At 54.6% G+C, this 26174-nt stretch overlaps 1 protein-coding gene across 12 annotated transcripts in view; it reads left to right on the top strand.

Annotated features, from left to right (window-relative positions):
- The first annotated feature begins 914 nt into the window (after window positions 1-914).
- RAPGEF1 (Rap guanine nucleotide exchange factor 1) overlaps window positions 915-26174 on the top strand; it is a 133102-nt gene continuing 107842 nt past the window's right edge. For 2 of the 12 annotated variants that reach the window (XM_043565754.1, XM_043565752.1), the window contains exon 1: window positions 915-1042. In XM_043565754.1, the coding sequence (XP_043421689.1) occupies window positions 982-1042 (61 nt within the window). In that variant the 5' untranslated portion in view covers window positions 915-981. Of the gene's footprint in view, window positions 1043-22487; window positions 22954-26174 lie in introns of those variants that run through there. The other 10 variants (XM_043565763.1, XM_043565762.1, XM_043565753.1 and 7 more) reach the window with 8 other exon arrangements.

The following is a 26174-nucleotide window of genomic DNA, read 5'->3' as shown; positions in this document are numbered from 1 at the left end:
AATCCTGGGTGGAGTCAGTCACTGGTTCCCTCATGGAGGCTAGAGTTTGGAAAGGAGCAGTGTGTCCTGTATCAGGGGGACACGCTGGGCTCCGGGCCCAAGGGAGGACCCTGAACTCTGTGTGGGAGAGATCACTCCCGGGTCCCGGCTTGGAAACTCCAGGCCAGCAGGAGGTGCTGTGTCTCGGGTAGCAGGGTCAGGACGGGCTCCCAGCCCCGGTAGAGGGTGCTGAGGGCCGGTTGGGGGGCCATTCCCAGCCTCTGGCGAGGAAATTCTGGCCCTAAGAGGACTCCGAGTCCTGCATGATGTGGGTGAGTGCGTCAGTCCCAAGCCCTGGCTTGGCTGCTCCGGGTCGGCATGTGCCTCCGGTGAGAAGGTCAGGCCGGGTGGGCAGGGGCCGCTGAGTCCTGGTTGGGGTCAATGTGATGGCTGTGGAGCCCCGGTGGGGGTGCAGGCTCTGCGGCGGCGGTGGGTGGCGGTGCGGGCTCTGCGCGGGCAGGGGTGCTGGTGCGGGTCGGCGCCTCGCCCTGGCGTGGAGACTCCGGGCCGGCAGGGGGCGCCGCCTCCCAGACGGGAGGCTCGGGCCGGCTCCGGGCCGGCAGGGGGCGCTGGGCTCGCGGAGGCGTGGCGGGCGCCCGGCAGGTGGCGCTCTGGCCGCGGCCGAGGCGGGAGGCGGGCGGCGGCGGCGGCGGCGGCGGCAGCGCGGCGCTGCGGCCGGCTCTCGGGCCCGGGAAGCGGCGGCGGCGGCGGCGGCGGCGGCGGCGAGAGCGGAGGAGGCGGAGCGGCGGCGGCCGGCGGCGGGAGCGGCGGCGGCGGCGGCGGCGGGGGCCCCGGGCGGGCGGGAGCGCCGCTGGCCGAGCGCACAGGCCGCGGCCCGCGGAGCCCGCCATGCCGGCGCGGGTGTGAGGCGCGGCGAGCCAGGGCCGAGGCGAGCGGCGGCCGCGCCGGCCTGTGGCCCCGCAGCGGCCCGGCCCGGGCCCCATGAGCGGCGGCCTCGGCCTCCGGCGCAGCCCGGAAATGTCCGGCAAGCTCGAGAAAGCAGGTGAGCGCGGCGCCGGGCGGGAGGGGCGGGCCTGCGGGGGCGCGGGCGCCGGGGCGAGCCGCCGCCCAGGCCTGGGGCCCCGCCGCCCCGCCGCCCCGCGGGGGCCGTCTCGGCGCGCCGGCCTGCTGGCGCTCCCGGGGCGGCGGGGCCGGCGGGATTCGGGCCCCCGGGGCGCGCGGGCAGCGGGACGGGAGCCCGGGCGCGCGGCCGTTCTTCCACGGCGGGCGGAGCCGAGCCCCGAAAGGTGTCACTTCTGCCGAGCCCCGGGTGTACGTTGAACCCGAAGCAGCCGCTTCGCTGGCTTCGGAGGAAGCAGGCAGGATGTGTCTGGGCGCCTTCGGGGCTCGCTCGCCTTCCCCGCTGGCGCCGCGCTGAGCTCCGGCAGCAGGGCCCGGACGGAGCCTGCGGGTTTGGGGGCGATGATAACCTCATCTCTTTGTGTGTTTCCTAGAAACCTCGGAGAGCTGCCTTCCCATCACCGGGCTTCTGCCCGTGCTGGGGGTCAGAGTCCCCAAAGACTCCGTTAGGGCCGTGCCTCCGGGGTGCGGGTGGGGGGCCCGGGGCGGCTCTGGCCAGCGACCCCCTGCGGGGCGAATCCCTGGGTCCCAGGTGAGGTGGGCGGGCAGGCCAGGGCTCCTGTGCGGGGGACACCGTTGCTTGTCATCGCCTGGGCGCCAGCCTAGCTTGGCGGCCGAGTCGTGCAAGGCAGGCTTTTAGGGGCTGCCGAGGGGCAAGTTGCATTGATTTGGGAAGTGGCGCCTTCTTCCCAGGCGGAACCCATCTACTCTTCTGCGCTGGCTGGGCCTCAGGAGGGGACTCGGAAGGGGTGGGGGGTGGGTGGGTGGGGACTTGCAGGCTGTGGTTTAAGCACAGGAAGGAAATTTCTGTCGCCTTTATTGAGGGTTTTCTATACATCCGGCTCTGTGCTGAGCACCTTACAAGTGTTGCTTAGTAAATCCTTGCAGGTTCTCGGTGGGAGAGGATTTGATGGTGGTTTTACAGGCTCAGGGCCTCTCAGTGAGTTCCTACGGGCTGGCCACCCAGCGAGAGGGCAGCTGGCCATCCACTGCGGGCCTGGCTGCCTTCCTCAGGGGCAGGGCCCTCGGTTTCAGGGGCTGTTTCTTGGGTATTTCTCTCAGCTTCTCATCAGGGCCGTGCCCGGTGACCGCGAGCTGCTTCTCGGCACACGTACCATTCCAGAAATACCTGGGGTTAATTTGTGCAGCGTTTCTCAGGAGCCCCATGAATAGTGTCTCCGAAGGGTGCTGTTGGGCAGGTCAGATTGTTTGCTTTAAATAAATAAATAAATGGCAGGGTTTTCTCTGCTTAGGATGCGTTCATTGTCAAAAACGTGAGAATCGAGGAAAAGGAAAAAGCCAGCTGAAAAGCACGTGTCGTCCCGCGGACCGCCTTCCACAGCGCAGACCTGTCAGATGAAATGAGTCTTCAGTTGTGTGCTCTGTTACCTCGAGAAGGAGGGGGGGGGGTCCTAAGGCCAGTTGCTTTCAGCATAGATTAGCCCCTCCCCCTCTCTGGGCACCTCCTTCCGCGAGGGTCTGCCGCAGATGGAGACACCAGTAAGCGCCTTCTTCAGAGAAGCTTCTCTGAGGCAGGGAGGGCCGGACCTAGCCTGACCCCGGACTCCCGGGCCACCTGATAGGCGCTGCAGCCAGAGCCGGGGCCTGGGGACAGCCAGGGAATGGGGGAGGCCCTGGAGGGGACGGGGCTCGTGCTGGGCTCCGAAGAGAGGGTGGGAGGGATGCCCAGGTGGAGTGGAGGTGGGGGGGGGGGGGGTGGGCAGAGAGGAAGGGGCCGACCCAGGGCCGCGGGAAACTCGGGAGGAAAATGCATTGGGTGAGAGGCAGCTAAGCGAGAAAGTTCTGAGGTTGGCACCTGTGTGGAGCTAGCGGGAAGCCCGTGTGGTGTCTACGGCCTTTGGCTGTGCCTCACGGTCGTCGGGGAAGATGGGGGCGCCCCTGGAACGAAGGGTGCGTCTCCCTGGGGGTCCCTGCTGGTCGTCACAGGCGCGCTTCTCCTTGCGTTTGGATGAGGTTCCTGTTGGCGTTTTCTAAACATCCTAAGTCACCAGCAGAGTGTTTCATTCCAGGGGAAGGGCTTTGGGTGCAGCAGCGACTCCTGTTAGCAAGTGCGTCCCTGGCAAGTCATAGAGGCTGAAGAGTCACTCGGGGTCTCCGGGGGGGAGATGTTCTGGGGTCTGCCATGCCGCCCTTCAGCATACTGACTCAGCAGTGCCTGGCTGGGGGCGGGGAGGGGCTGGGGGAGGGGTACGCCCACTGCCTTCCTCCCAGGGTCTACCTGCCGTTTCTTTGGGGACACGGAAAGGCAAGCCTCAGTTCGTGCTGTCTCCGGTCATCTCTGCTCCCAGATCGAGACGGTCTGGGTTCCAGAGGGCGGCAGAGGGTCAGCTGGCTGGCCGGTCGGGGCCTTGTCCGGTTAGCTTTGGCGGAGGAGGGCTGATGTTGGAGGGCGGAGGTGTATGGATCAGGGAGCAACCCGGGGTGAGCTTGTGCGGAGGGAGGCCCGGCAGAGAGAAGAGACTCTGCCCTAGGAGCCCAGCGGGACTAGGTCTGAGCGAGGGCACCGGCAGGAGACGCGTGTGGCCGCTCCAAGGCCACTTTGGGGGAGCCGGGGAACACGGTTCCGGTTGTACGCAGGTATGATGGCGTTCAGTTGGTTCACGCTTAGTTCCAGCAAACACATCGTGTGCGGACGGTTGATGCCCTGCGTGTCTGGAACTGAAACGCCTCTCTTGCCTGTGCGCGGAGGTAGCAGGCTGGTGGCTCCGGGCTGGGTTCTGTCCATAGATGTGTTGTGTTTGAGCCATACGCGTTGCCGAAGAAAGAGGAAGGAATTGACGGCCAGCCCTTAAAAATCAGGAAATCGCTCACCTGTCTCAGATTTCTGGTTCTCTTGAAAAATGACAAACTCTGGTAACTCTGAGGCCTTGTTTCCTACAAGGTGGCGGGGTGGGGCAGGGGGTGGGCGCCACTCCCCCCACCAGCCACGTCTCGGATTCCTGTTTCCCACTTGGGCCGTTGACATTTGAGTCTGCAGCCCCTTCCTTGGAGACACCATTTGTGTGTGTTCGCGTTTCATCCGGACTTTGAAATCTTTGCCCCATTCCTCCATCGATTCCTTCCTCAGTCGCTCCGCACCAGCTCTGTCCGGCTCCGCACGGGGCTCCGGGGAACTAGCGTTGAACTCAGCAGACATCAGTGCGCCCAGGCCCTGGCCCTGGCAGTGTGGGGAGCACCGGAGAGGTCAGGAGGGGTCACGTCAGACTTGGGGGGGGGGGCAGGTGTCAGGCGGCTAGCTCTGTGGGGAGCTGAGATTCAGGGTGAGACTCAGAGGGTGGGGCGAGTTAGCAGGGGCACAACGCAGGGATAGGGAGGAAGGGGGTTCTGGTTTTACTGACCGCTCATCAGCGTCTCCCTTGCTCGTTTGTGCGTCGCAGATGGTTTGTCCAGCATCTCCTAAGGGGCCTGGACTTGTTCTGGTCCTTGGAATACAACCCACCGCCCCACCCCCCTCCAGGGCCTCACCTCCTAACTGGGCAGATACTCGGAATAGACACCGTGAGAACGTAGGCTGTCACCGAACCCCCCGGCCAGTTCTGCGGGCTCCCTGTGACCCCGAACTGCCCGCTGGGGCTGATGCGGTACACGCTCCCCGGTGCACCGCCTGAGGACAGAATGAATACGGCGTCTCAGACTCCAGTGTTTGTTTTTCAGGTGTGTGGAGAGGCTTTTGTTGTAAACTAAAAAGCAACATTTATCCCGACCGCGCGCGTGGTCACTTCGTCGTTGTGCTTTTCCTCAGAACAGCGGAAAAGTGCCGTCCCACGAGGCCGTAGCGAGTTCTTGTGGGTCCGCACTCACTGGGTTTGGGTCAGTTTTAAACTTCTCTCAGATTTTACACTTCCTCCCCCCCCCCCCCCCCCCCCCCCCCTTAACAGTCTTTGTGGTCGAGATGAATCCAGTCAACGCATACAGCATTTTTGTGGCTCCCGGGAGGCCTTCATTCACTCACACGTGCAACTTACCCAGTCTGTCCTCGTGGGCAAACGCTGTGACGCCTCACGGCACGGGGTCCGGAGAAGACCGGCCCTCCCAGGGTCCCGGTCCAAGAGTAACATCAAAATGGTCTTGAACATGTCTGCAGCGTCCTGTCATTCTGAGAACGCATCGAGAGACAGCCTCCTCTCACTCCACCCGCGGGACCGTCCTGGGGGCTGGGTCAGGGCTCATTCTCCCTATTTTGCGCCTGAGGACAACTAAGATCCAGGAAGGTGTGGGGGACCGAGCAGGCGGTCTCCAGCTCCCTGCCCGGCCACCGTTCCGCCTTCACACAGCACCGCTTAGAGCCTCCCGGGTGCTGGGCACACAGTAGCTTCATCTTGATTCTTGCTCATGTTTCTGTTTCTGGTCTTCCCTAAGCGGGGAGGGAAACAACAATAACTCCGTTAAATAAAGGTAGGCCCAGCGTAGTCTTTAGGCTGCGTGTGATACTAATACCACTAACAACATTAGCAGTCCTCGAGGGAGATAAATGGCATGGGTGTGGGCTGCGTTTCACAAAAGCAGCCACCGCGGCCCCAAATGTTGCCTGGTCGCCTGCACAGCTGCTGGCAGAGGTGTTTTGAATGGGATTCCTCGTGGCCGACAGACCTGACGGGAGGCCGTAAAGATGAGTCATGTGTGAGCTTGCAGAAAAATCATTTCCCAAATTAGCCCGGATTGGAGAATGCCCCGAGCACGGGGCTGGGTCTTGCTTCAGTCCAGCTGGACGTGTTCCCCGTTGCCGTAATAAGATGACGCACTGGACAGAGTGCTGCCGGCTGCCGCGCCCGCGAGGGATCCGACCGGGCGCCTCGCGGCTGGGACAGGTGTTCCCCTGATTCGTCACCCACCTTGCCCCGAAGGCTGTTTTATGATGAAAAACAAAACCGACAGTTTGTGAATTCTTAAGGGATCTGTCATCTTGGTTCCAGCCATTTGTTTCGGCCATTTGACTAAGACTGAGACCTGTCGTTGTGAGCTTGGGCGACTCTTTCCCTTTCCAGGGTCTCGTTTTCTCCGTCGGCGCTCTGAAGGCACGAGACTCTCAAGTTAGTGCTTCTTTGTTCTGTTTGAAGGTGGCAGGTCCTTATCTGCCACGGAAGAGGGCCATCAGAAGCTTTGAGGACCGTGAATCCTTCCTGTTCAGCGGTGGCCCCTGAGGATCCTCCGGGGGTCCTCCAGTGAGCAGTGGGAAAACTTACTTCCAGGATGCACTCAGCCTTCTCTTCCAAAACCAGCCTCCTCTGGGCTCGTCGTGCCTTCTCTTCCCCTAGCAGATCGTGAATTCCATGGGAAGGCCCCAAATAAACACTTGGGGAAATCGGTATTGTTTAGCTCATCCAGAAACCTCACTTTCCTTTCTGAAAGTTAAAAATCAGCAGATACTGGGGCGCCTGGGTGGCTCAGTCGGTGGAGCGTCTGACTTCAGCTCAGGTCATGATCTCACAGTCTGTGAGTTCCAGCCCCGCGTCAGGCCCTGTGCCGACAGCTCAGAGCCTGGAGCCCGCTTCGGATGCTGTGTCTCCCTCTCTCTCTGCCCCTCTCCCACGCGTGCTCTGTCTCTCTCTGTCAAAAATAAATAAACATTAGAAAAATCAACAGATAGGGTCCTGACGAGACCATCATTAGCTTCTTGGAGGAGTGTGCCTGTCTGGTCCACCACGAGGTTGCCATCGCTGTGCTTAGGATATAGATGCTCACTAGCTACTCGCTGGAAGGATGAAGGAATTTACTTGATACTATCATAGGATGGACTCAGGTCTCTGATTCCAAGTCTCAAAATTATTATTTTTTTAAGATTTTATTTTTAAGTAATCTCCACACCCAACGTGGGGCTCGAACTTGCAACCCTGAGATCAAGAGTCCCACAGTCCACTGACTGAGCCAGCCAGGTGCCCCAAAATTATCTTTATTTTTTGTTCCTTTTTCATTTCATTTTAATTATTTTAGAGAGCACGCAAGCAGCGGGGAGAGAGAATCTCAAGCAGGCTCCACACTCAGCATGGAGCCCAATGTGGGGGTCGATCCCATGTCCCTGGGATCATGACCTGAACCAAAATCAAGAGTCAGACACTCAACCGACTGAGCCACGCAGGCAACCCCCAAAATTATCTTTAAATGGAGCTTCTTCTGGGTTTTGAATTGCCAGTGAGGATGTTTCTTGGTGAATTAGTAGGACCACTAATCTTATCAGGATATGCAGACAGTTGTGGGCTTGTGTTAACCAGATACGTTGATCGCTGTTTTGGTGTAGTTTTCTGAAAACTCCCGGAAAGGCTGAGATCAAAGTCTCGGAGCACTATTGAGGGAGCTCTACGGCGACGCGGTGAGAGACTGAGCCACGCTCCCCTCTGAGCCTGCGACCGTCAGGCCACTGATGTTTGTAATGGCTGTGCGGGACTAGGGGACACACAGGGACAGTCCTCTCAGGCATCCGAACAGTTGGGACTTTGCCTTTTATTTCCAAACCGTTGGCATGTGCCAGTTCTGCTCAGCCTGCTTCCCGCAGCAGCGAGGCCCTGATGCGAGTCCTTGTCTCTACTTGTTATTTTTTCAGTCGGCCTCTGGGTGTTATTTAGGACGAGCTGCCTGCACCGTCAGCTCTGTTTGTGGACTGTTTGTGAGTACACGCTCCCTGGGGGGGCCAGGAGAGGTAGGCTGCTGGGGCGCTCCTGGCTCCCCCTTTCCTCTTTGTCCAGGGGCTCAGGCAGAGTGTCTTATGTCCCGTCCTCCTCCTCTGTGAACGAAGATGCCGTGCAGAGATTTACCTCCTGGATTGAAAGTCTGCTGTCTGATGGCCACCATCCCTGTCTCTCCCCACCTTTCCTTCCAGGCTGTGGTTCGGAAGGTGGGTGGTGGAGTCCCCACCTGCGGTCGGACTGCGTCCTCCTGAAACACCGTCGCTGCCTCTTCGCAGCTCAGACCCTCTGTTCTCATTAGTTCCCGAAAGGCGATCTTGCTTCTTGCTTTTCGCTGGCTTTTTGTGATCAGGAAACCGCCCTACTTGTAAAGCATAGAAGTGGGGCTGTCAGGCACCGGGTTGCCTGGGTGGCCTGCGTGGCCTGCGGTGCTCCCCGGGCTGGAGACAAAAGGGCGGAGTTCACACATTTGCTTTCTGGTTTTTCAAACATTTATGCCATCGGCGCGGACTTGACAAGCGTGGCTCCCGGCCGCGCGCCATGCCGTTCAGAGTGGCGGCAGCCTGTGGAATCCCTGAGCGGGGCTTCTGCACGCAGCCTTTGGGAGGAGGCAGGCGTGGACGCGGAGTGATGAGGGAGGAGGCAGGTGTGGACGCGGCGTGAAGAGGGACAGTGGAGTCTGGTGCGGTGTGGTGGCTCCAACTGCCCCTTAGTTGGCCCGAAACTAGCAAACAAAACCCCAAAACTTCTGGTTGGACACAGCGGTTGTGTTTATTTGCTGCTTATGGATAATCACGTGTGCCTCCTTCCTGCACGTGGCTGGCCGTGAATACAGAGATGGGTGATTGTACGCGGGTCATGGAATTGGCTACTCTCAGCTCCTCCTTTCAGCGATAAACACAAGAGTCATAGTAGCAGCGAGTTTCAGTAACGCTTCCCATGTTACCGTACCAGGCCCTGTGCTGCGTGTTTTACCCACATGGTCTCATTTAATCCTTACAGCGGGAGGTTCTCGTTCAACTGCAGGAGGAAACTGAGACACAAGCTTTCCTTTTTTTGCATGGGATCTTGAGATCCAGAATAGCTGAGATCTGCCGGTGGTCATACGCTGAGTGGGGGCCAAGTTGGGACTGCAGCCCATTTTTCTGTATTTCCATTGGCTGTGATGACATTATTCTCTCGACTGTTGTGACTTGGGCAAAACTGGGCCTCTGCATTTCCAGGGATCCCTCTGCCACCGAGGCACTGAAAGGGCCACTAATGAATGCCGGATGGGATGCTGGGAGAGACAGTGGCCCTGGCTGTCCTGCTCTAGCTCACAAGGGGGCCAGGGAGCCCTGCTTCATGCTGGGTGGGTGACCTTGGGCAAATGGCTTAACCTTTCTGAGCTTCTGGAACCTCTGTTGTAACCTGATGGGGTGGCCAGACCCGTCCCAGAACTCTTTCTAATGCTGATTCTTTGTGAGCAGTATCAAGGGGGGAGTTGGATGCATTGGGGTTGTTTTGTTGGCTTTTAATGACACCGATATTGTGTGGCACTTAACTCTCATCACGGTAAAACTTACATAATTCCTCATAGCTTTCAAAACACTTCTCTAGACGTGGGTTTTGTGTTTCTTTTCTGCTGTTGTTTTTGGGTTTTGTTCTTTGGTTATCGTAAGGTATTGGAGTCATACAGCGTTTTTCCCAGTTGAAGAGAACAGCAGCAGTTAACAGTTGCTGGGTACTTCCTGTATGTCAGGTACCGTGCTAGGAGCTTCGCCTCTAGATACGTGTGCGATTTCATGAGTTCTGTTCTTATAACGAGAGTGAAATGGCAGGTGTTGTGCCCATTTGACAGTTGCTGAGGAAAGGGAGGCAGTAAGACGAGAAGTGGCTTGCTGAGGTCATGTGCCGAGTGAGAGGCAGAGCCAGCTGGGGACCCTGGGTGTTTTTTGTTGCTTCCCTTCCCCTCCTCCAATGCATGTGTTCCCTGGCCCCTCTGAGAGTCTGGATCTGGGGTCTGGTGCCACCAGGAGGCTGGCCTGGAGCCACCCGCGTTGTCGTTTGTCTGGAGTCCCCTGGGGCTTTCCAGCCTCTCAGGGGATGGGGAAGGTGTTTCTGCATCTGTCTACAGGTTTTCAAAGCAGCATCTGGTTTCTCAGAGGTGACTTAAAAAGTACATTTGCTAAAAATATTGTAGGGGAACCTGCTTGGGACGCGAATGGCGGGAAGAGGCCCTTGGTTAAAACAGCTCTCCGCCCACCTGTCCGTCCAGCCATCTATGCGTCGATGGCCGAGCGCGCACGGAGTGCCAGGTAGTCTGCGAGGGCAGTGGAGGGTGCTGGGAAGATTAGAGGCCATCTGTGCCTTTAGGGAGTTGACAGTCGGGCCCCCGCCTGTGCTGTGTATGTGCAGGGGACTTTTGACTTAGGCTTTCATACCTTCTTGACACTCGTTCACGTTAGGAGCAGCCTGGGCCTGGGGCTGGAGGTCAGGAGACCTGCCTCGTGGGCCCTGGGTCTGCATGGAAGCGCCGTCCACACGCCTCTGAGCCCTCGGGCTCCCCGTCTGCAGAAAGGCAGGATGGACTCCGTGGGGAACAGTGACGGAGGCTTGGGCTTCTGAGTCCGATGGCCGTGGGCTTGACTCCAGCTCCCCCATACAGTGGTATGGGATGTTGGGCGAGTCACCGTACCTGTGTAAGCCTCGGTCCTTATCTGTAAAATCGGGAGGATCATAACCACGCCTGCTTATGGCCTCCAGGGAGGGTTAAATGAGATGTCGTACCTGGAGCATATTAACAGAGTCCTGACACAGAAGTGCTCGTGAGCATTAGCTTTTGTTCTCCCCGAATGTCCCGCTCTGCTCAGGGTCTCTCCCCCCACCGTTTTCCCCCCTGAATTTGAGAAAGCTGAGTTCCAGAGAATAGGTTTGTATAACTGAGTGATAAACCTCCAGAAAGATCATTTATAGGAAGGATAGGTGGCGTTTCATTTCAGCTGCAGGTGGCCCCCGCACATGCAGGGAGATTGAGGAAAGGCCTGATGATATCGTCTCCTACGTCTGTGCAGAAGGAGTAGGCCTGTCCTCCTGGGTGGCAGCTTATCCCCCAGCCAGAGCAGGCTGATTGCTGCAGGTGTATTCTTGCTTCCTCCCAAGAGACAGCACCTCAGTCTCTCCTTGCAGGGGTGACTCTCTGGACTCATTAAACCATCTCTGTTCAGCTCTGAAGGAGAACTGATCGCAGTTGGTGCTTTTGTCTTGTGACAGCAGCATTACCGCAAGCCGTGCAGGGTCCTCTTGGGCAAGTAGCTTGCAAATTGCCTTGAGTGCCACAAGCAGGTGCTTTCGTACCCTTTATTTTTCCTCCTTGATGAGTTTTCACAGTTAGGATAAATTCAGAGGTGCTGATGTATTGTTCTGAGTCTCCCTTAACCCGTGCTGTCCTGGGCTTCTGCGATGTGTGTGTGTGTGTGTGTGTGTGTGTGTGTGTGTGTGTGTGTGTGTGTGTGTGTCTAGTCTTAGAGGTTTGTCAGTGCAAGCTCGCTCAGAGCACAGGGCTGTTTGCACAGAGACCAAAGCCCAGTCAGTTCTTTTCACTTTCTTTAATCATTGGGTCCTGGAGCTACAGAACCTCTCACTTAATTAGCATAACCACACTAATTTGGGCTCCTGCCTCAGCTTGTCAAGAGTGCCTTACAAATAGTAATTCTCTGAGCTCATCCGAAAACCAAAGGCAGAGATCAAAAGCGTGCTTTTCTGCGTGCTCTGTCCTTGTCTTTTCTGTTCACTGGGAACCGTCTCTCTTAATTACCCTAAACGTGCAAGGTTATAGAATAAATACAGTTTTTATATGGGACCAAGATAGGAATTGGGTTAGGGGCCTGGACCACATTTCGGCCCTGTGTTGCAGGGAGCCCAAAGTGCCCTGGTTCCAGCGTGGTAGGTGAAATGCTCCTACCGGTGAAGAAATCGTGTGCACTAAAATCACCATGGGGAACATGTGAGTTGCTGTCGCTAGGAATGCTTCGAACAGTGACATCTTTGGGCGATGGAGAGGGACACTCACTGGCCTGAGTGTCTGGAAGTGCCACAGACCTGCTGCGCCTCTGGGGCAGGCCACGATCCCTCCCCGAACCTTGGGACTGGAGGGGTGATTCCTGAGTTGTTTAAGGTCGTAAGTCCTATTAAGGATTTGACAGAAGCTCAGTAGACCCTGTCCCCAGCGAGAAAGATGCATTTATGTGTGGACATGGTTTTACCCCTCTAAATTGCTGCTACTATAGGATAAATAATAATTAGCAAACACTCCACGTCTCGGAACGCTTGAATGGAATCTCACATATCTGAAATAATCAGGACTTAGTTTCTCCCATTCGGTCACACCTGGATTCAAATGACTGTTAATCATTGTATATTCCTGGAGTTTGGTGAGGGTTCCACCAAATGATGCTTGTGAGCTGCTTAAGCATAATGTCTATGTGGGTAAAAGGAGAAACCTTTTGCCTTCTGCATGAAAACTTTTTAAATTTACATGCAGTAAAATTGACCTTCTTTGGGGTATGCCGTTCGTTGTCTTGAGCTGTGACTCATCTCTAGACTTGTGTAACCTCTGCCACAGTCAGGATTGAGACTTGCTGCCTCTTTGTGGCCAGTTCCTTTCCCCACCCCTGACTCCTAGCAGCCATGGATCTGTTTTCCATCCCTGTAGTTTTTGCCTTTTCCAGAATATCCTGTAACTTTCAGAAAACGGCTTCTCTTACTCAGTGTAGTGCCTTTGAGATTCATGCAGTTGTTGTTATCAGTAGTTTATTCCTTTTTGTAGCTGAGTTGTATTCCATTGTATGAATATCATCAGTGTTTATCTGCATAGAATTTTATCTTGGTTAACTAGGTCTGTTTCCTGGAAATAGATAGGGATGGCATTTGACCAACAAAAATCAAGCAGCCCAATTAAAAAATTTGAGTAGACGTCCCAAGAGAAGATCACAAATGGCCACTAAGCACATGCAAAGGTGCTCAACACCATCCGTTATTAGGGAAATTAGGGAAATGCAAATCAAAACCACAGATGCAACGTCACACCCACTAAAATGGCTGCTTTCAAAAAACAGAAACGGAAAATGACAAGTGTCGGTGAGGACGTGTAGAAGTTGGAACAGTGGGTGCGGGCCGCCATCCTTTTGTACGCACGGCTCTGGAGGCGGATCTCTGACCCTGGGGCTGGGGCTGGTGGAGACCAGCCTCGGGTCCAAGGCGCCCTAGCGCTCTAGTTTTTGCCCTCGTGCGGCACAGTGGCGACGGAGATGACATACGGAGGCCGCGTGGACAGGGAAAGGCCCTGAGACTAGATGGAGGGAAAGTAGGGACCCACTTGCCCCCAGGAACCTGGTGACTCCATCCCAGCGCGGGGGGGGGGGGGGGGGGGGAGGCAGTCATTGAGGTCGTTCAGCCATCTGAGCGGTTCCTCGTTTCCTAGAACAGAGTTTACATCGACATGTCTGTGCTCAGCTCCAGATTCTCTCAGGCTCACCTGTTGTATTCAGTCCAGCCATTGCTGCCCAGATCAGTTCTGCACAGGCTCCAAACAGCTGCTCATAGGTGTCGCCCAGCACCTCTTCGGGGCTTCTCCTTAATGCTGCAGCGTGGGAGACTGTAGAAATCTGCTTGGCGTGCGCAGCCCGTAAGTGCCAGGGACCCCACCTCTTTGAGGCAGACTTTGATCAGCGCAGATGAGAACCAGTGGACCCCTGCTTTCCCTGTCATCCGCAGGGCGTCAGTCCAAAGACACAGTACCTGCCACTTCCCAGAAGGTCCGAGGGGTTAAGGAACGGATCTTTGTGGTGGACAACTTGATCACGCCCTCTTGCGCTTCCCTGTCCCTCGTTCTGCCCTCTGAGACCGCACTGTTCCACTCTTCACTGGGGTTTGCACACTAAAAGAAAGAAACTGGAACCATCGTGCACTGCTAGTGGGCACGTAAGATGCTGCAGTTGCTATGGAAAACAGCATGGCGGTTCCTCCAAAACTTAAAAATAGAATTACCATCTGATCCAGCAATTCTGCTTCTGAGCGTGAGGAAATAAAAGCAGGCTCTCAGGAAGACATTTGGACACCCAGCTCCATAGCAGCGTTGTTCACAGGAGCCCAGAGGTGGGAGCAACCCAAGTGTCCACCGAAGGATGAGGAGATCGACAAAACGTGGTCGTACACACACGGAACGTTACCCCGCCTGAAAAGGAAGGCAGTTCTAACATGGGCTTCATCGTGGATGAACCTTGGGGACGTGATGGCCAGGTGAAATAGGCCGGTCGCAAAAGGGCAAATACTGTGGGATCCCGCTAGCACGGGATACCCAAGAGTGGTCAAAATCGTAGAGACAGGAAGTAGGTAGGATGGTGGTTGCAGGGGCTGGGGGAGGGGAGAGCGGGCGGTTACTGGTCAACGACGCCTTGTTAAGGCCAGAGGACTCGTGTGGCTGGATGGTAGTCACATATGTGACGGGATGAATGTGCGTGTTACCACCGAACTGCGCACTTAAAACATGGCTAAGGTGGTGAATTTTATGTTACGTGTATTTACCACAACTCATAAAGACTTACCTACAGTTAGCATGTTTTTCAGTATTTAATCACTGTTTACCCTTAAATGTCTTTGCGAGTTGTATTAAAACATGGAAATAATCATGGCACAAGACAGCTGTGTTACCGGGCAGCAGTGCTCATGGTAAAAATGACTTCTCGTTTCATTAATTCATCTGAGCTGGGAGGAACCAGACGTAGTCTGTAAGCACCTGGTGGGACAACCATGCTTGGGACTTCGCGCAGTGACGACTCTAACTGGGCGTGTCCCCCGAGGAAACCTGCGTGATTATGAGATGCTGGTTCCTGTGGGGCAGGAGGCGTTTAAGCCAGGGTGGATCCTGTACCCACCCGATGTGGATCTTGTCGCCTTGGACCTGAGCTGCTCAGCTGTGCTGGGCTCCTGCAAGGACCCTCACAGAGAGAGGGTGCTGCCCAGAGCTGCCCTCTGGCAGCCTTTGGTTCCCACCTCTGTCTGCCTGAACAGCTGAGTCCACGGGTGGCCAGCGGAAGCGCAGCGGGGGCCAGAGCCCGGTGGGTGTTGTGGGTGTTGTGGACTGGCACAGGGTCAGTGCTTAGCGCGCGTCCGCGCTTGATAAAGACTCTCGCGCTCCCCCGTGGCTTCCATCCGAGACTGCCTGGATACCGTTGTTGGCACTCACTCTCTGAGTTGACAACACAGATGGCATTTACTCCACCGTTTGGCAGGATTCCAGGCTATTGGCCCCATTCATGAGAAGGTATCACTGACCTGGTGGGGAGGGGAGGATGATCTATGGAGAAGCAAGATCACGGCTGTTCCCGAGACTTTTAAGGCCAGGCAGACTCTGTTAGATGGAATGGTGCCTCCATTGGGGAGCTGCCTCCTTGAGATTGACACGATAGGGTCTCTGGTCCCGTGAGTATCACTGACCCATCTCTGTGAGTCCGGGATCACCGGCCGTCGCTGTACTGTTTTGGTAATACGGCACCAACACACGTAAGGCATGTTGTCGGTTTAATAACGCTTCTCAGGAAACAAAGAAAATACGTTAGCAACGTAGATTATAAAAGAACACCCCCGGGGCGCCTGGGTGGCTCAGTCGGTTAAGCGTCTGATTTCAGCTCAGGTCACGATCTCGTGGTCCGTGAGTTCGAGCCCCGCGTTGGACTCTGTGCTGATGGCTCGGAGCCTGGAGCCTGCTTCCGATTCTGTGTCTCCCTCTCTCTCTGCCCCTCCCCCGTTCATGCTCTGTCTCTGTCCCAAAAATAAATAAATAAACGTTAAAAAAAAATTAAAAAAAAAAAAAAGAACACCCCTGATTTCAAAAGTTAAATTGTGAACAAATATACATCTCAGGTTCAGGGAAATACAATGCGAAGCACTGATTCATTCTTTTAGCTGGTTTCTTGAGCACCTAGCGTCTACAGTTCATGGCACTAGATGCTGGGGGGGCGATACGGAAGCCCCGGCCCCTGCCCTCACGGAGCTCAAGGCAACTGGTTCAGCCCCTGCGAGCAGCACCCAGCCGTTGAAGAGTCAGACTCTGGAGCTTAACAAATGGAGTCCTGTTCTCGTCTCACAGTTAGGTGTCTGGACACCAGAGGAAACTTACCTTGAGGATCACTGTGCTCACGTAGACTGTGACAGATGGGGTGACGGTCGTGCATTCTGGCTTACACCTGCTGTCCTGGCACAGTTATTAATAGCATCCCCCTGCCACTCTCAAAAATGTCCTGGTTCGGATGGGAAAACACCGAGGGAGGCGTCATTTACGACTGCTGGGTTCCACATTTGTGCTGAAGAGGGTCTTGGTTTGCAGCGAGAGAACTGTTTCAAAATAGGGTCTGTTCCAACGCAGGATCAAGCCCACAGAAGCTGCGGGAGGGTCGCTGAGTTGATTTGGGTCCCATTCTCCCTGTGGGCACCTGCCACTCCGTATGTTCTGGTTACTCAACTCATGGAAGCATCAAAATCTGGGACAGTCTGGTTTAAAAAACAATAAACATGTACCTACAACGATCAGAACGTGTTTTCCTTATGATCACAGTCAGGTTAACCAGATCTTAAATTCATATTCTTCGGAACGGGTAGAAAGGATGTTAGTGTTTGTGTCGAGTCTTACAGAGGAAGTTGGAAAAATAATTACATGGCAACACTGGTCTAGGTGAAGGTGGATGGAGATTTTGTTTTCTGTGTGGCTATAGAAATGTGTATGGGAAGATTGAATTTTTATACAATTTCATTTTTAAACAGTATTTTCTTAAGTTTATTTCTTTTGAGAGGGTACGCCCAGGAGTGGGGGAGGGGGAGAGAGACAACCCCAAGCAGTCTCCACGCTGTGAGTGCAGAGCCCCCTGTGGGGCTCAGACCTCCGAACCGTGAGATCATGACCTGAGCTGAAACCAAGAGTCAGGTGTTTAACCAACTGAGCCACCTGGGCACCCCTAAAATTTCATTTTTATTTAAGTGATATACCTGATGTTTAAGGAAAACATTTAGAAAGACAGGACACTCTGTATTTATGATAAATTGGTAACTTGCAGCCTGTTGCATTAGCAGGTAGTGATGGCAGGATCTTCTGGGGCCGGGTGGTCCCTGTCCTGAGGACCTGTAGGTACCCCCAAATCCTGCCCACCTTCTGTGGTTGGTCTTGGATTTTAGCACATGGAGATGCTGGGCTCCAACCCCCGGTATCTGATTCACTAGATCTGGAGTTGGGCTGAGCGTTGGCGTTTCTAGCGAGTGGCCCCGTGATGCTGCTGCTGCTGGTGGGGTGGCTGAGCGGGGGACACCCTCTGGAACCACTGCTTAGAGTTAAGTGTGGAGCGGATGGAAGGGTCCTAGGAATCTGACCTCAAGCGCCGCCCTTAGGATAGTGTAGTCGTAAGGCTGTGGGACGGGACTTCTGTGCATCGATGCCAGGAGCCGTGCTGTGTGCATATGTTTAATCATCTCAGCAGCACTGCAGGGAGGGGGTGGTGGCCTCACCCTCCAGATGGGGAAAGGGAGGCCTGGAAAGGTTCACGTGACTCGTGCAGCTGCCACGTGGGAGAGCCGGGTCGGAGCCACTGCTCGGTGCCGAGACCCTTGGAAAATGAGTAAGTGTCAAAGGCCTCACAGAGCGAAGATGATTCTGGTACCACAAGCAGGAGTGAGCAGCCCGAGAATGACCGTGTGGACACCGCTTCCCCGGCACTCTGTGCTCTCGTCCGCGGTGGTCTAATTAGCGCTGACAGGGTGGCCAGAAGATTGGCAGTTGTGGAGAACCTTGGATGACTCTCACACTAACTGTATACTGTGCCTCGGAAGATTAGCTAATTAATTAGGTTGACACATTAGTCATCGTCAGCAAGACGTCTTTAAACTGCACATCTGGAACTTGAAGACCAAATGCTACACTTTAAACTATGTTTAAAGTCACCCAGCATTCACTTTAGGACTTTAAACGCATCGTGTAATGTAAATGTTTACAAGCTACTCCTGAATTGTCTTCACGTGGACGTGTCCCAGTACCATGAAGGCACGTCCCTCTCAGCCCTCCTTTCTCGGGATCCTCTCTTCCAGACTCTCAATTTTGGAATGTTCTGGGGCTGAGTCCTCTGCTCTCTTCCCAGGCACTCTCAGGCCCGTGTCTCTAAACGCCACGCAGATACTGGTCATTCCCATGTGTCTGTTTCCAGCCCCAAACTCTCCTCTGAACTACAGACTGCCCACTTGCTCTCTGCCCGGACGTCTCGCAGGGGTTCTCATGTGACGTGCACAGACCAGAGCTCGTGGTTCTCCGCCTCACCCACCGCCTCACCGGCTCCTCCCGGGGTGCCCACAGCAGGAAATAATGCCGTTTTTGATCTAAGTGTTGAGGCTCATCCCTGACTCCTCCCCAACCCATGCCCGATGTATCCGTAAGTCCTCTGGGGCTTGCTTTTTGATGTATCCCCTCCTCTCTGGCACTTGTTCCGGGCCACCACCGTCTCTCCCTGGACTGCCGAGGCCCCCTCCTTCCTAACTGGCTTTTTGGTTTCCACCCTTGCCTCACGATCGTCTGATTGGCATTCATTAATTAGATCAAATCAGGCCTGTTCACGATTGTCAGATAGCTTCCTGTCACAGTGTGAGGTCAGCACAGAGTCCTTGCCATGGCCTGTGGCGCCCTGTACTCTGGCCCCCGAGCAGGCTTTCGAGCTTCTCCTTCAAGTGTTCTTGGAGCATGCCAGGTGCACTCCTGCCTCAGGGCCTTTGCTCTGGCTGTTCCGTCTACCTGGAGCGTTCGTTCCCCCGGGCGTGGGGTGCGCCTCCCGAGAGCCCGGGTCAGAAGCCGCGTCCGTCATTTGCTGGTTACGTACCTTGGAAAGTTGCTCCCCCCTCCTCCTCGTAAGTGGGTTTTCTCATCGGAGAAGTGGAGCCAGCATCTGGGCCGTTGTGCGGTCCTGACGGGAAGCCTGGCGATGCCAAGGGCCGGGGAACCGAAGCTCTTGTGTGTGTTTGTGCCCTGACTCCTCCAGGTCCGGGTTGCATGGCACTCGGGGGCCACTCCCACCTTTCCCGTCACTCTCCCCCCACTGTCCCCTCAGCCCAGCCTTTTCGTTTCCCTTCTTCTAACGTGGCACTTACTTGCTGCTTTTCTGTCGTCAGGAGGTAAGCTCCTGTCAGCCACTATTTCACCAGAGCCCAGGAGGCCTCCTGGCACACAGCTGAGGCCCACCGATTTTTGTGGACTGAGCAATGAAAGGCACGTATTGGGTACAGACTCAGCCTCTTATTGGAGAGGGGTGTGCTTCTCAGAGAGCTCGGAGGGCACAAGCAGATAGCCCTGGTGGCCCTCCCGAGCCCCTCCCACTCAGGGTAGAGGCCACAGTGAGCCAGCTGCTTGTCGGGCTGGGGGCCTCTGTCTCTGCAAGTCAGGAGCTGTACGGGGCAGGAGGCGACCGATCCCGAAGGCCTGGAGAGCTGGTGGAAGATGCGGGCTCCTGTCCCTCTTCTGACACCGCTGTGGTCCAAGCAGAGCAGAGATCGTGGGACCCCTTTACGGTTGCCCATTGACCGTCTGCTGGGTGTTGACTGTTAGGTTTCTTTTGTGTAGCCGGAGAGGAAGGGGGGTAGGGTGCGGTGCCGGTAAGCAGGCGTGGGTTTGGGCATGGTGTTGAGCGTTTGGCCAAAGTTGCTAGGCCCCAGCATGGGGCACGTGGGAGAGAAAGGTGGGAAAGGTAACCTGGGGACCAGACTCTGCAGGGCCTCGAATGCCAGTCCGGGCACTTGAGAATTCCTCCTGTAGCTATCCCAGGAAGCCTCAACATTTGAAGAAGTGTTCACCACGCATATTTACACTTTTCCCAGGTATTCCAAATATCATGAAGTAAGCGGCGGAGGAGAAAATTAATTTCTGTTCACTTTAAAAAAGTCTCAGTTCCAAGTGGAATTACACATTCAGGGGTGTGGGCTCCCTCCCCTTCATGCCCCTTGGGCTACACTGAATTCCTGGCCCAGCCCTAACTTCGAAAAGAACAGCAAATGAACAGCTTCTTCAGAAGGCCGGGTGCCGGGTAGCGGAGAGGGGCCTGCTGTGGCTGCCCTTCTCGAGCGAACTAGCAGGCCCGGTGGAGGTCCTCAGAACCCAGAAGCTGGCTCACGGGGATGCCTTGGAATCTGAGGTTCTGACCCCTCGTGGTTTGCAGGTTAGGTTAGACCCCAGGAAAGATGGAGTGGCCGGCTTCACTTTAGGGTTCATTTCTGTAGAGTGTCCCTTTTAGGCCTGCCCGGATTGAAACAAAGCAGCCTTGTTTTGGATACAGTATCAATATTCAGTGAGGATTAGTACTTTGTTGTTGTTGATACACCCCTGCCAGAAATGAGGCAACTGGCTGGATGTGGAAAAACACCAGACTGGGAGTCTGTGACTTGGGTTCTCTGGCTGTGGAAGCTTGAGGAAGCGTCTTTCTCTCTGTGGATCTCATTTTCCTCATTTTGGAACGAGAGGGATGTGAATCTTAACCTTTGGAACTCTTTGAGACTTCGATGACAGCCGTGGACTTTCCTTCTCCCAAAATGAACGCTCATGGTTTGGCCAACACTTCAGGACCCCCTGAAGCCCACGAGACCAAGCGCTGTACCTGTAAGGCCCTTCCCAGCTGACTTCCCCTTTACGTCCCCCCATTTATGTACCTCCACCTTCAACAGGGCCTTTGCACATGCTGCCCCTGCACAAAGTGCTGTTCACCCCTTTGTTTAGTCGATTCCTGCTCACCCTCTGAGTGTCACCCTTCCCTGACCTCTGAGATTAGATTAGGTTGCCCTGCTAGACATGCTTCCCTTACCCTGAACCTCTCAGCACATGTTATCTGACTCTCCCTAAGCTCTGTGTTGGTATTTATTAGGTGAACCCCTGAGGTGCCTCCGACCGCACATTCTGTGATTGACGTGTGACTGTGCGAGCATGTCAGAAGAAAATACCAGTCTGTGCTCTGTGCTTCCTGTGGCACTCTGCACAAGATGTGTTGTTTTTTGTTTGTTTTTTGTTTTTTGTTTTCTTTTTTGCCTTGGCTGATTTCCTCTGGGGCTGGGCAGGGAAGTCACTTCAAAGCAGGGCCTAGAGGGCCCAGAAGACTGGCTCCCAGACTTTCTGCCTCAGTGCCCTGCTGAGCCTGACCTCCAGGCTGGTCGTTCCCCTTTGTTTATGTTCTGGGCTGAGCTGCAACTCCCACTTGGAGCCTTCCCACAGTGCCTGGTGCTTCCTCGTATTGTTGTATTTTTCTCCAGGGGGGAAGTGACCAACATCAGACTTTCCTCCGAGCAGACAAAGTCCACGCACAAAGCCTCGCGTCAGCTGCCGGGCACCTGCCTCCGTCTCCTGGCCCCTTGGGGGAGGTGAATGTGCACATTACAGCCGTCACTTGCCTTTCCCCGTGATTTGTCTCTTAATTTCCCTCCAGGAGTGTTCATGCCCTGCAGGAAATCCAGCAGTGCCTTGTGCGGAGGGGAGGGTTCTCTGTAAGATGCTTCAGAACCTCGGCAGCCACGGCATCACCTCCCTGCTTTAGGTCACTTTCCACCTTCTAAGGTGTTACTCTGATAGTTCAAACGTCATAGGTGAAATTTTATTTGCGCTAAAGAAATGAGTTGTCTACCAGAATGTTGCAGCACGTTTCCTCTGATATGGGGGGAAAACAAAAAACAAAAAACAAAAAACAAAAACCCTTGTGCAGGTAAATAAGTTTTCTTTAATATATCTGAAGCTGGATGTTTATAGATTTTAATAAAATAATAAAAACAACTATCCTTTAAGAGTATCTGCTATGTGCCAGGCACTCTTTCAACATCATATTTAACTTTTTCGCTGCCCTCTGAAGTAGGTGGCATAATTGTACACATTTTACATAAGTCAAAAACTCAGGACCAGAGAGGTTAGGTTCCTGCCCCAAAGTTGCCCAGCTGAAAGTGCTCACAGAGATTCAAACCAGGCCCACTGTCCTCCAGGGCCAGCACCTTCCCACTGCCCTCCTTCCTCCTCCAGTCATGAGGAAATGGGTACTGGGATTTCCTAGGCAAGGATACAGATGGAACTACGCTCTCTCACCAGGTGGTGGCCCTGATCCCCTCCCCACCCCCCCCCATCTGTAGTGCAGGGGAGGAGCTTGGTGGGCCCTGCCCTTCTGTGAGTGATTTGGGCTGCCGTAGTAATGCCTCAATACTGAACATGCGGTCACATAGAGTCTGATTATATGGTACATGCGTCCACGGCATCCCCGAAGCCTTTGTGTGAAGCAGGGAGCCACATCGTATTGGCCGTGCGGTGAATGCTCTGTTTCTGGTAGCAATGCGTTGTCCGTTCAGCTCATCTGTCAGAGTCCCGTATTGCCTCCCTAACGTGCGGACCAGAGGTGGGTCACTGGCCACATTCATAAGAAAACGCATCCCAAGTTAGAAACAGTTGACTTACTGATGAGCCTTACAAATGAACTAGAAATTTGCTTGAGAGAACAACTTTGAAATGAGGACCCTGTGGTCCAGCTGCTTCTCAAGGAATCATGACCTCCCCTAATGATTCAAATGTCAACTTTCTGGGCATAGGGGAAGATAAAGAGAAAGGCCTGTCGTTAGGAATAACCCATTAAAGCTCAGCCTGGAAAATGTTTCTGATGGTGCACCCAAACTCGGTCCATTTCTGACTTTCAGCTTCTTGGTCACCTGATTGCCCACTCCTCCCCCAGGAAAAGGCAGCGTGGAAAGTGTTTGGAAATACAGTTCACTCTGAGGCCGCTACCGTGCCGATGAGTAATAGAGCGCCAAAGGAAGGCCGTGGAAGAGCTTCCTAATATAGACCGACCGGTTACGGGACCCGCCGGTAGGACGATAACAAGCCTTTCCTTCTGGTTTCCTCCCTGGGAGTGAAGGGAGTTTGAAAGGCGGGAGGCAAAGACCTCTCAGAGCAGAAATCAGGTTTCTCTTGCAAGAGTGTGCCAGGGCTCGCTGCTGGGTGACTGGGATGTCTGAGAGATGAAGCCCCTTTCAGCCGGTGCCTTGGTCCTCAGTTGCTGCTCAGCGAAGACACCTGGGCTTGGGAGAACCCTCTGAGCCCCTGGCTTTAGAATGGGCAATGCTGCTGAAAAACAGAAGCCCCGGAAACGAAGCCGTCTGTGCCCCTGGAAACAAGGTAAGGAGGCCCTGGACCTCTTCTCCAGGAGGAAGGAGGCAGCCTTCGTTGGGATATTTTGGCTCAGAACCAGAGCTGAAACTGCTTGGGAAACACCTTCCACACTGAAAAGCACTCAGTGCAGCATAGTCCAGTCTAAAGAAAATTAACCGTCCTAAGGAATAAAACGATTCGTATGTCAATATGATGTCACAACTCGGCCGAGAACGTAGCTCACCTTGAGGTTTGTGTTCCGTGCAGCAGGTGTGCTGATTGAAAATTTTAAGCTTTAAAAAATATGCCGGATAAAAATGTTGATATCCGGGAGTTTGAATCTTTTGGAACGGTTTGGGGAGAGAATGTTAACAGCTTTTGAATATATAACATTTTTCTCCCATAGACTCCAAAGTACTTTCCATAAGAAACCTCATGCTTACCCGTCCCAGACACCCGTGATGCGGGCCCACGTCTGCTCACGCCTGCTCTGTGCCTTTCAAGGGCCCTGTGTCAGTGTCCACTTTAAGGAGGAGGAGGTCCGTGGGCCACAGGCACTGCCACAGAGCACTTGGGCCTGGGGGCCCTTTGAACCGTGGCCCCGGGCACCTTGGTCCTCCAGCGCATCTGACTGCTGTTTTCACTGTGATCAACCCCTCAGACCAGCCGCTGGCCCCCAGGACTAAGGGTCATGGCTCTTTTACCTCCACTCCGCAAAAAATGGAGGTAACATTTGACCAGCAGCAAGACTGTGTGATTGCAGCTGTATCCATGGGTATGTGTTTATGCAGAAAATACAACCTGGGAGAAAATACAGGGAAAGGTTGACAGTAGTTGTCTCTCGTGGTCAGGTTATGGGTTATTTAGTTTTCTTTTTAAAAGGGAAAACTAGGTAGGCTGCTAACGTAATGTCAAGTTCCAGCCTCTCTGGCTTTATACCACTCATTCTGTGTCCAGCATGTTACTGTGAAAGGAGTCCTCCCTAGTGGCCTTTGATCGGGTCTGGGTCTGAGCAGAACGGTGATAAAAGAAAGACATTTGGGGGACAGCTCAGGAAACTTGAACGTGAGCTGGGTAGTAGATGGCACCTGGGGACTGTTGCTAGCTTCATTATGTGTAATAGTGGCAAGGAGTCATGTAGGAGAAAGTCCTTTTCGGGGGATAGTCATACTAAGGCACTTAGGGGCAGAGCTTTGTGGCCTGTGATTTTGCTCCAAAATGGCGCAGGTGAATGAGCGCACGCGCACATACCTGGACGCGAAGTGGGACAAGTGTAACAAGTGGCGGAATCCAAGTAATGGACGGGCGAGGTTTGCTCTCCTCTTGTTAATGGGCTTTTACTCATTGAAAAAACGGTTGCTGGTCACGCCGTAGCGCGGTGCCCTTCCGTAGCGCGCATCTTAGCGGTCGTGGGTATTCACCGAGGTGGGTCGGGATCCCCCGCTCTTGCTCAGGGCCACGTATCAGGGCCGGTATCTCTGGCTGCCCACAGGAAAATCGTCGTAAAAATCCGTTAACTCAGAGGCACAGCTTTTATAACGGGAATTTAACGTATTTGTTTTCAGATAGTCTCTGGTTTTCCTTAGAAAGATGTAGAAGAGTTAAGACTTCTTAAAATTTCCACTGGAAGCAGCTGGGTTCCCCGCCTGTGTTGCATTTTGCAGTTTGTGTATTTGTGTCCGGTAGTTTCCATGAGAGGGGTGTGGGGGCGCGGTGCTGGCGGGCACTGCGGGGCCCGCGGCCGGCTGGGCGGAGAGGAACAGCCGCTCCCTGCCCCGGTTTCTGTCTGCCTGGACCCTGCTGGCCAGGAGCACGTCCTTGCCAGTGTCGGGTGCGTTTGTCTGTGCAGCTTAGACCAGGGAGAGCAGTGCCTCTCCCTGATCCAGAGTCCGGCCGCACCTGCCAAGGACCCACAGGAGCAAGGGTGGGGGGCAGTCCTTCACCGTTGCTCGTCTTTGTCTTTAAAGGTTGTTGATGTTTTGGAAACGGGATTTTCGAACCGGATCGAGTGAGTCCCAGGCACCACTGTGACCCTGATCTGCATGCATTTTCCGCCGTCCACACTCACCGTGGCTGTCAAGTCCCGGTGGATGACTGGGGACTCCAGGCTCCACGGCAGAGCAGGATGGTGTCCGTGTCTGCTTTGGGGGCAAGGGAACGGGAAACGCGTGTTTGTGTGCGTTTGGTACAAACAGCCTAGGCTGCCCCTGACTTCTCCAGCCTGTCTGTGGCCCAGCCGTGGCAGGGGCTCCCGGGAATACAGACTTTAACCAGAGCCAGACATTTGTGATTAGGAAGGTCGAGCTCAGAGTACATTCTGAAAGCAAATTTAAAGGGAATCACTATCTGCCCTTTAGATCATTTACATTTCTGTTTCCAGGTTGTACACCTGGAAAGTTGAAAAATCAAGTGACAGGATATTAGTGCAAGAAACACAAATCTTACCCCCTCTGCCAGCTGTCCCCCTAAAGAGCATTGTACACCTGGCAGAGAGACGTCTAAGGATTTTAAACAGCGTGCAGCGCACAGCCTTTGAGGGGACCAGCATTATACCCCTGTCTTATTCTTGTTTTTCTAATGGCTCTCAGAACCCCACACATAAGGATCAAACAGTACTGCTTGCTTTTTTTGCAGTGCTGGGTGCTTGCAGTGGTTGATAAATGTGAGTTATTTGCAGTCCCATAGTGAGTTCTAGCAGGCCCCCATACACACATGCACGTGCACACACACACACATGCGCGATGGGAGGTAGGATAAGGCAGTGGCTTCCGGTGTGATCCTAAGAGTTCCAGCCAGCGAGAGCTGCACCCCACGCTTGCCATCTGACCTTGAACAAGGGGATTTTGTAATCCCACATGGCCTCATTCCCTCACTGCCCTTCCCTCCCACGGTTTCTCCAAATGACGGTGCCTTCCTGTGTTATTTCCTTACAGCCCTCACCGCAGGTATTTTTTTTATTGATCTGTTTTATACACTGATTGTAAACCCCCTGAAGGCTCTCTGTTGGGACCCTTGTTCTGTCTCCCACACTGGTGAGGGGTGTCACTTGATGCCTTCCATGAGTGCGTTTGGTGGCAAAACTCCCGCTCCCTGGCTGCCTGCGTTACCATGGGTATAAAGGAGGTATGAAAGGCGGAGCCTGGGCCCTGGTACAGAGTAGGTGCTCAGTAAATGGTAGCCACCGATGCTGGCCTGTGTGCTGGTTACGGGGACCTGGAGGTGTTCATTCTTTGCCTTCCTGCTAACGT

Source organism: Prionailurus bengalensis, chromosome D4 (assembly GCF_016509475.1).
Source record: "Prionailurus bengalensis isolate Pbe53 chromosome D4, Fcat_Pben_1.1_paternal_pri, whole genome shotgun sequence".
NCBI lineage: Eukaryota > Metazoa > Chordata > Mammalia > Carnivora > Felidae > Prionailurus > Prionailurus bengalensis.
Note: the sequence above shows the minus strand (reverse complement) of the source record. Positions and strands in the feature narration are given on the sequence as shown.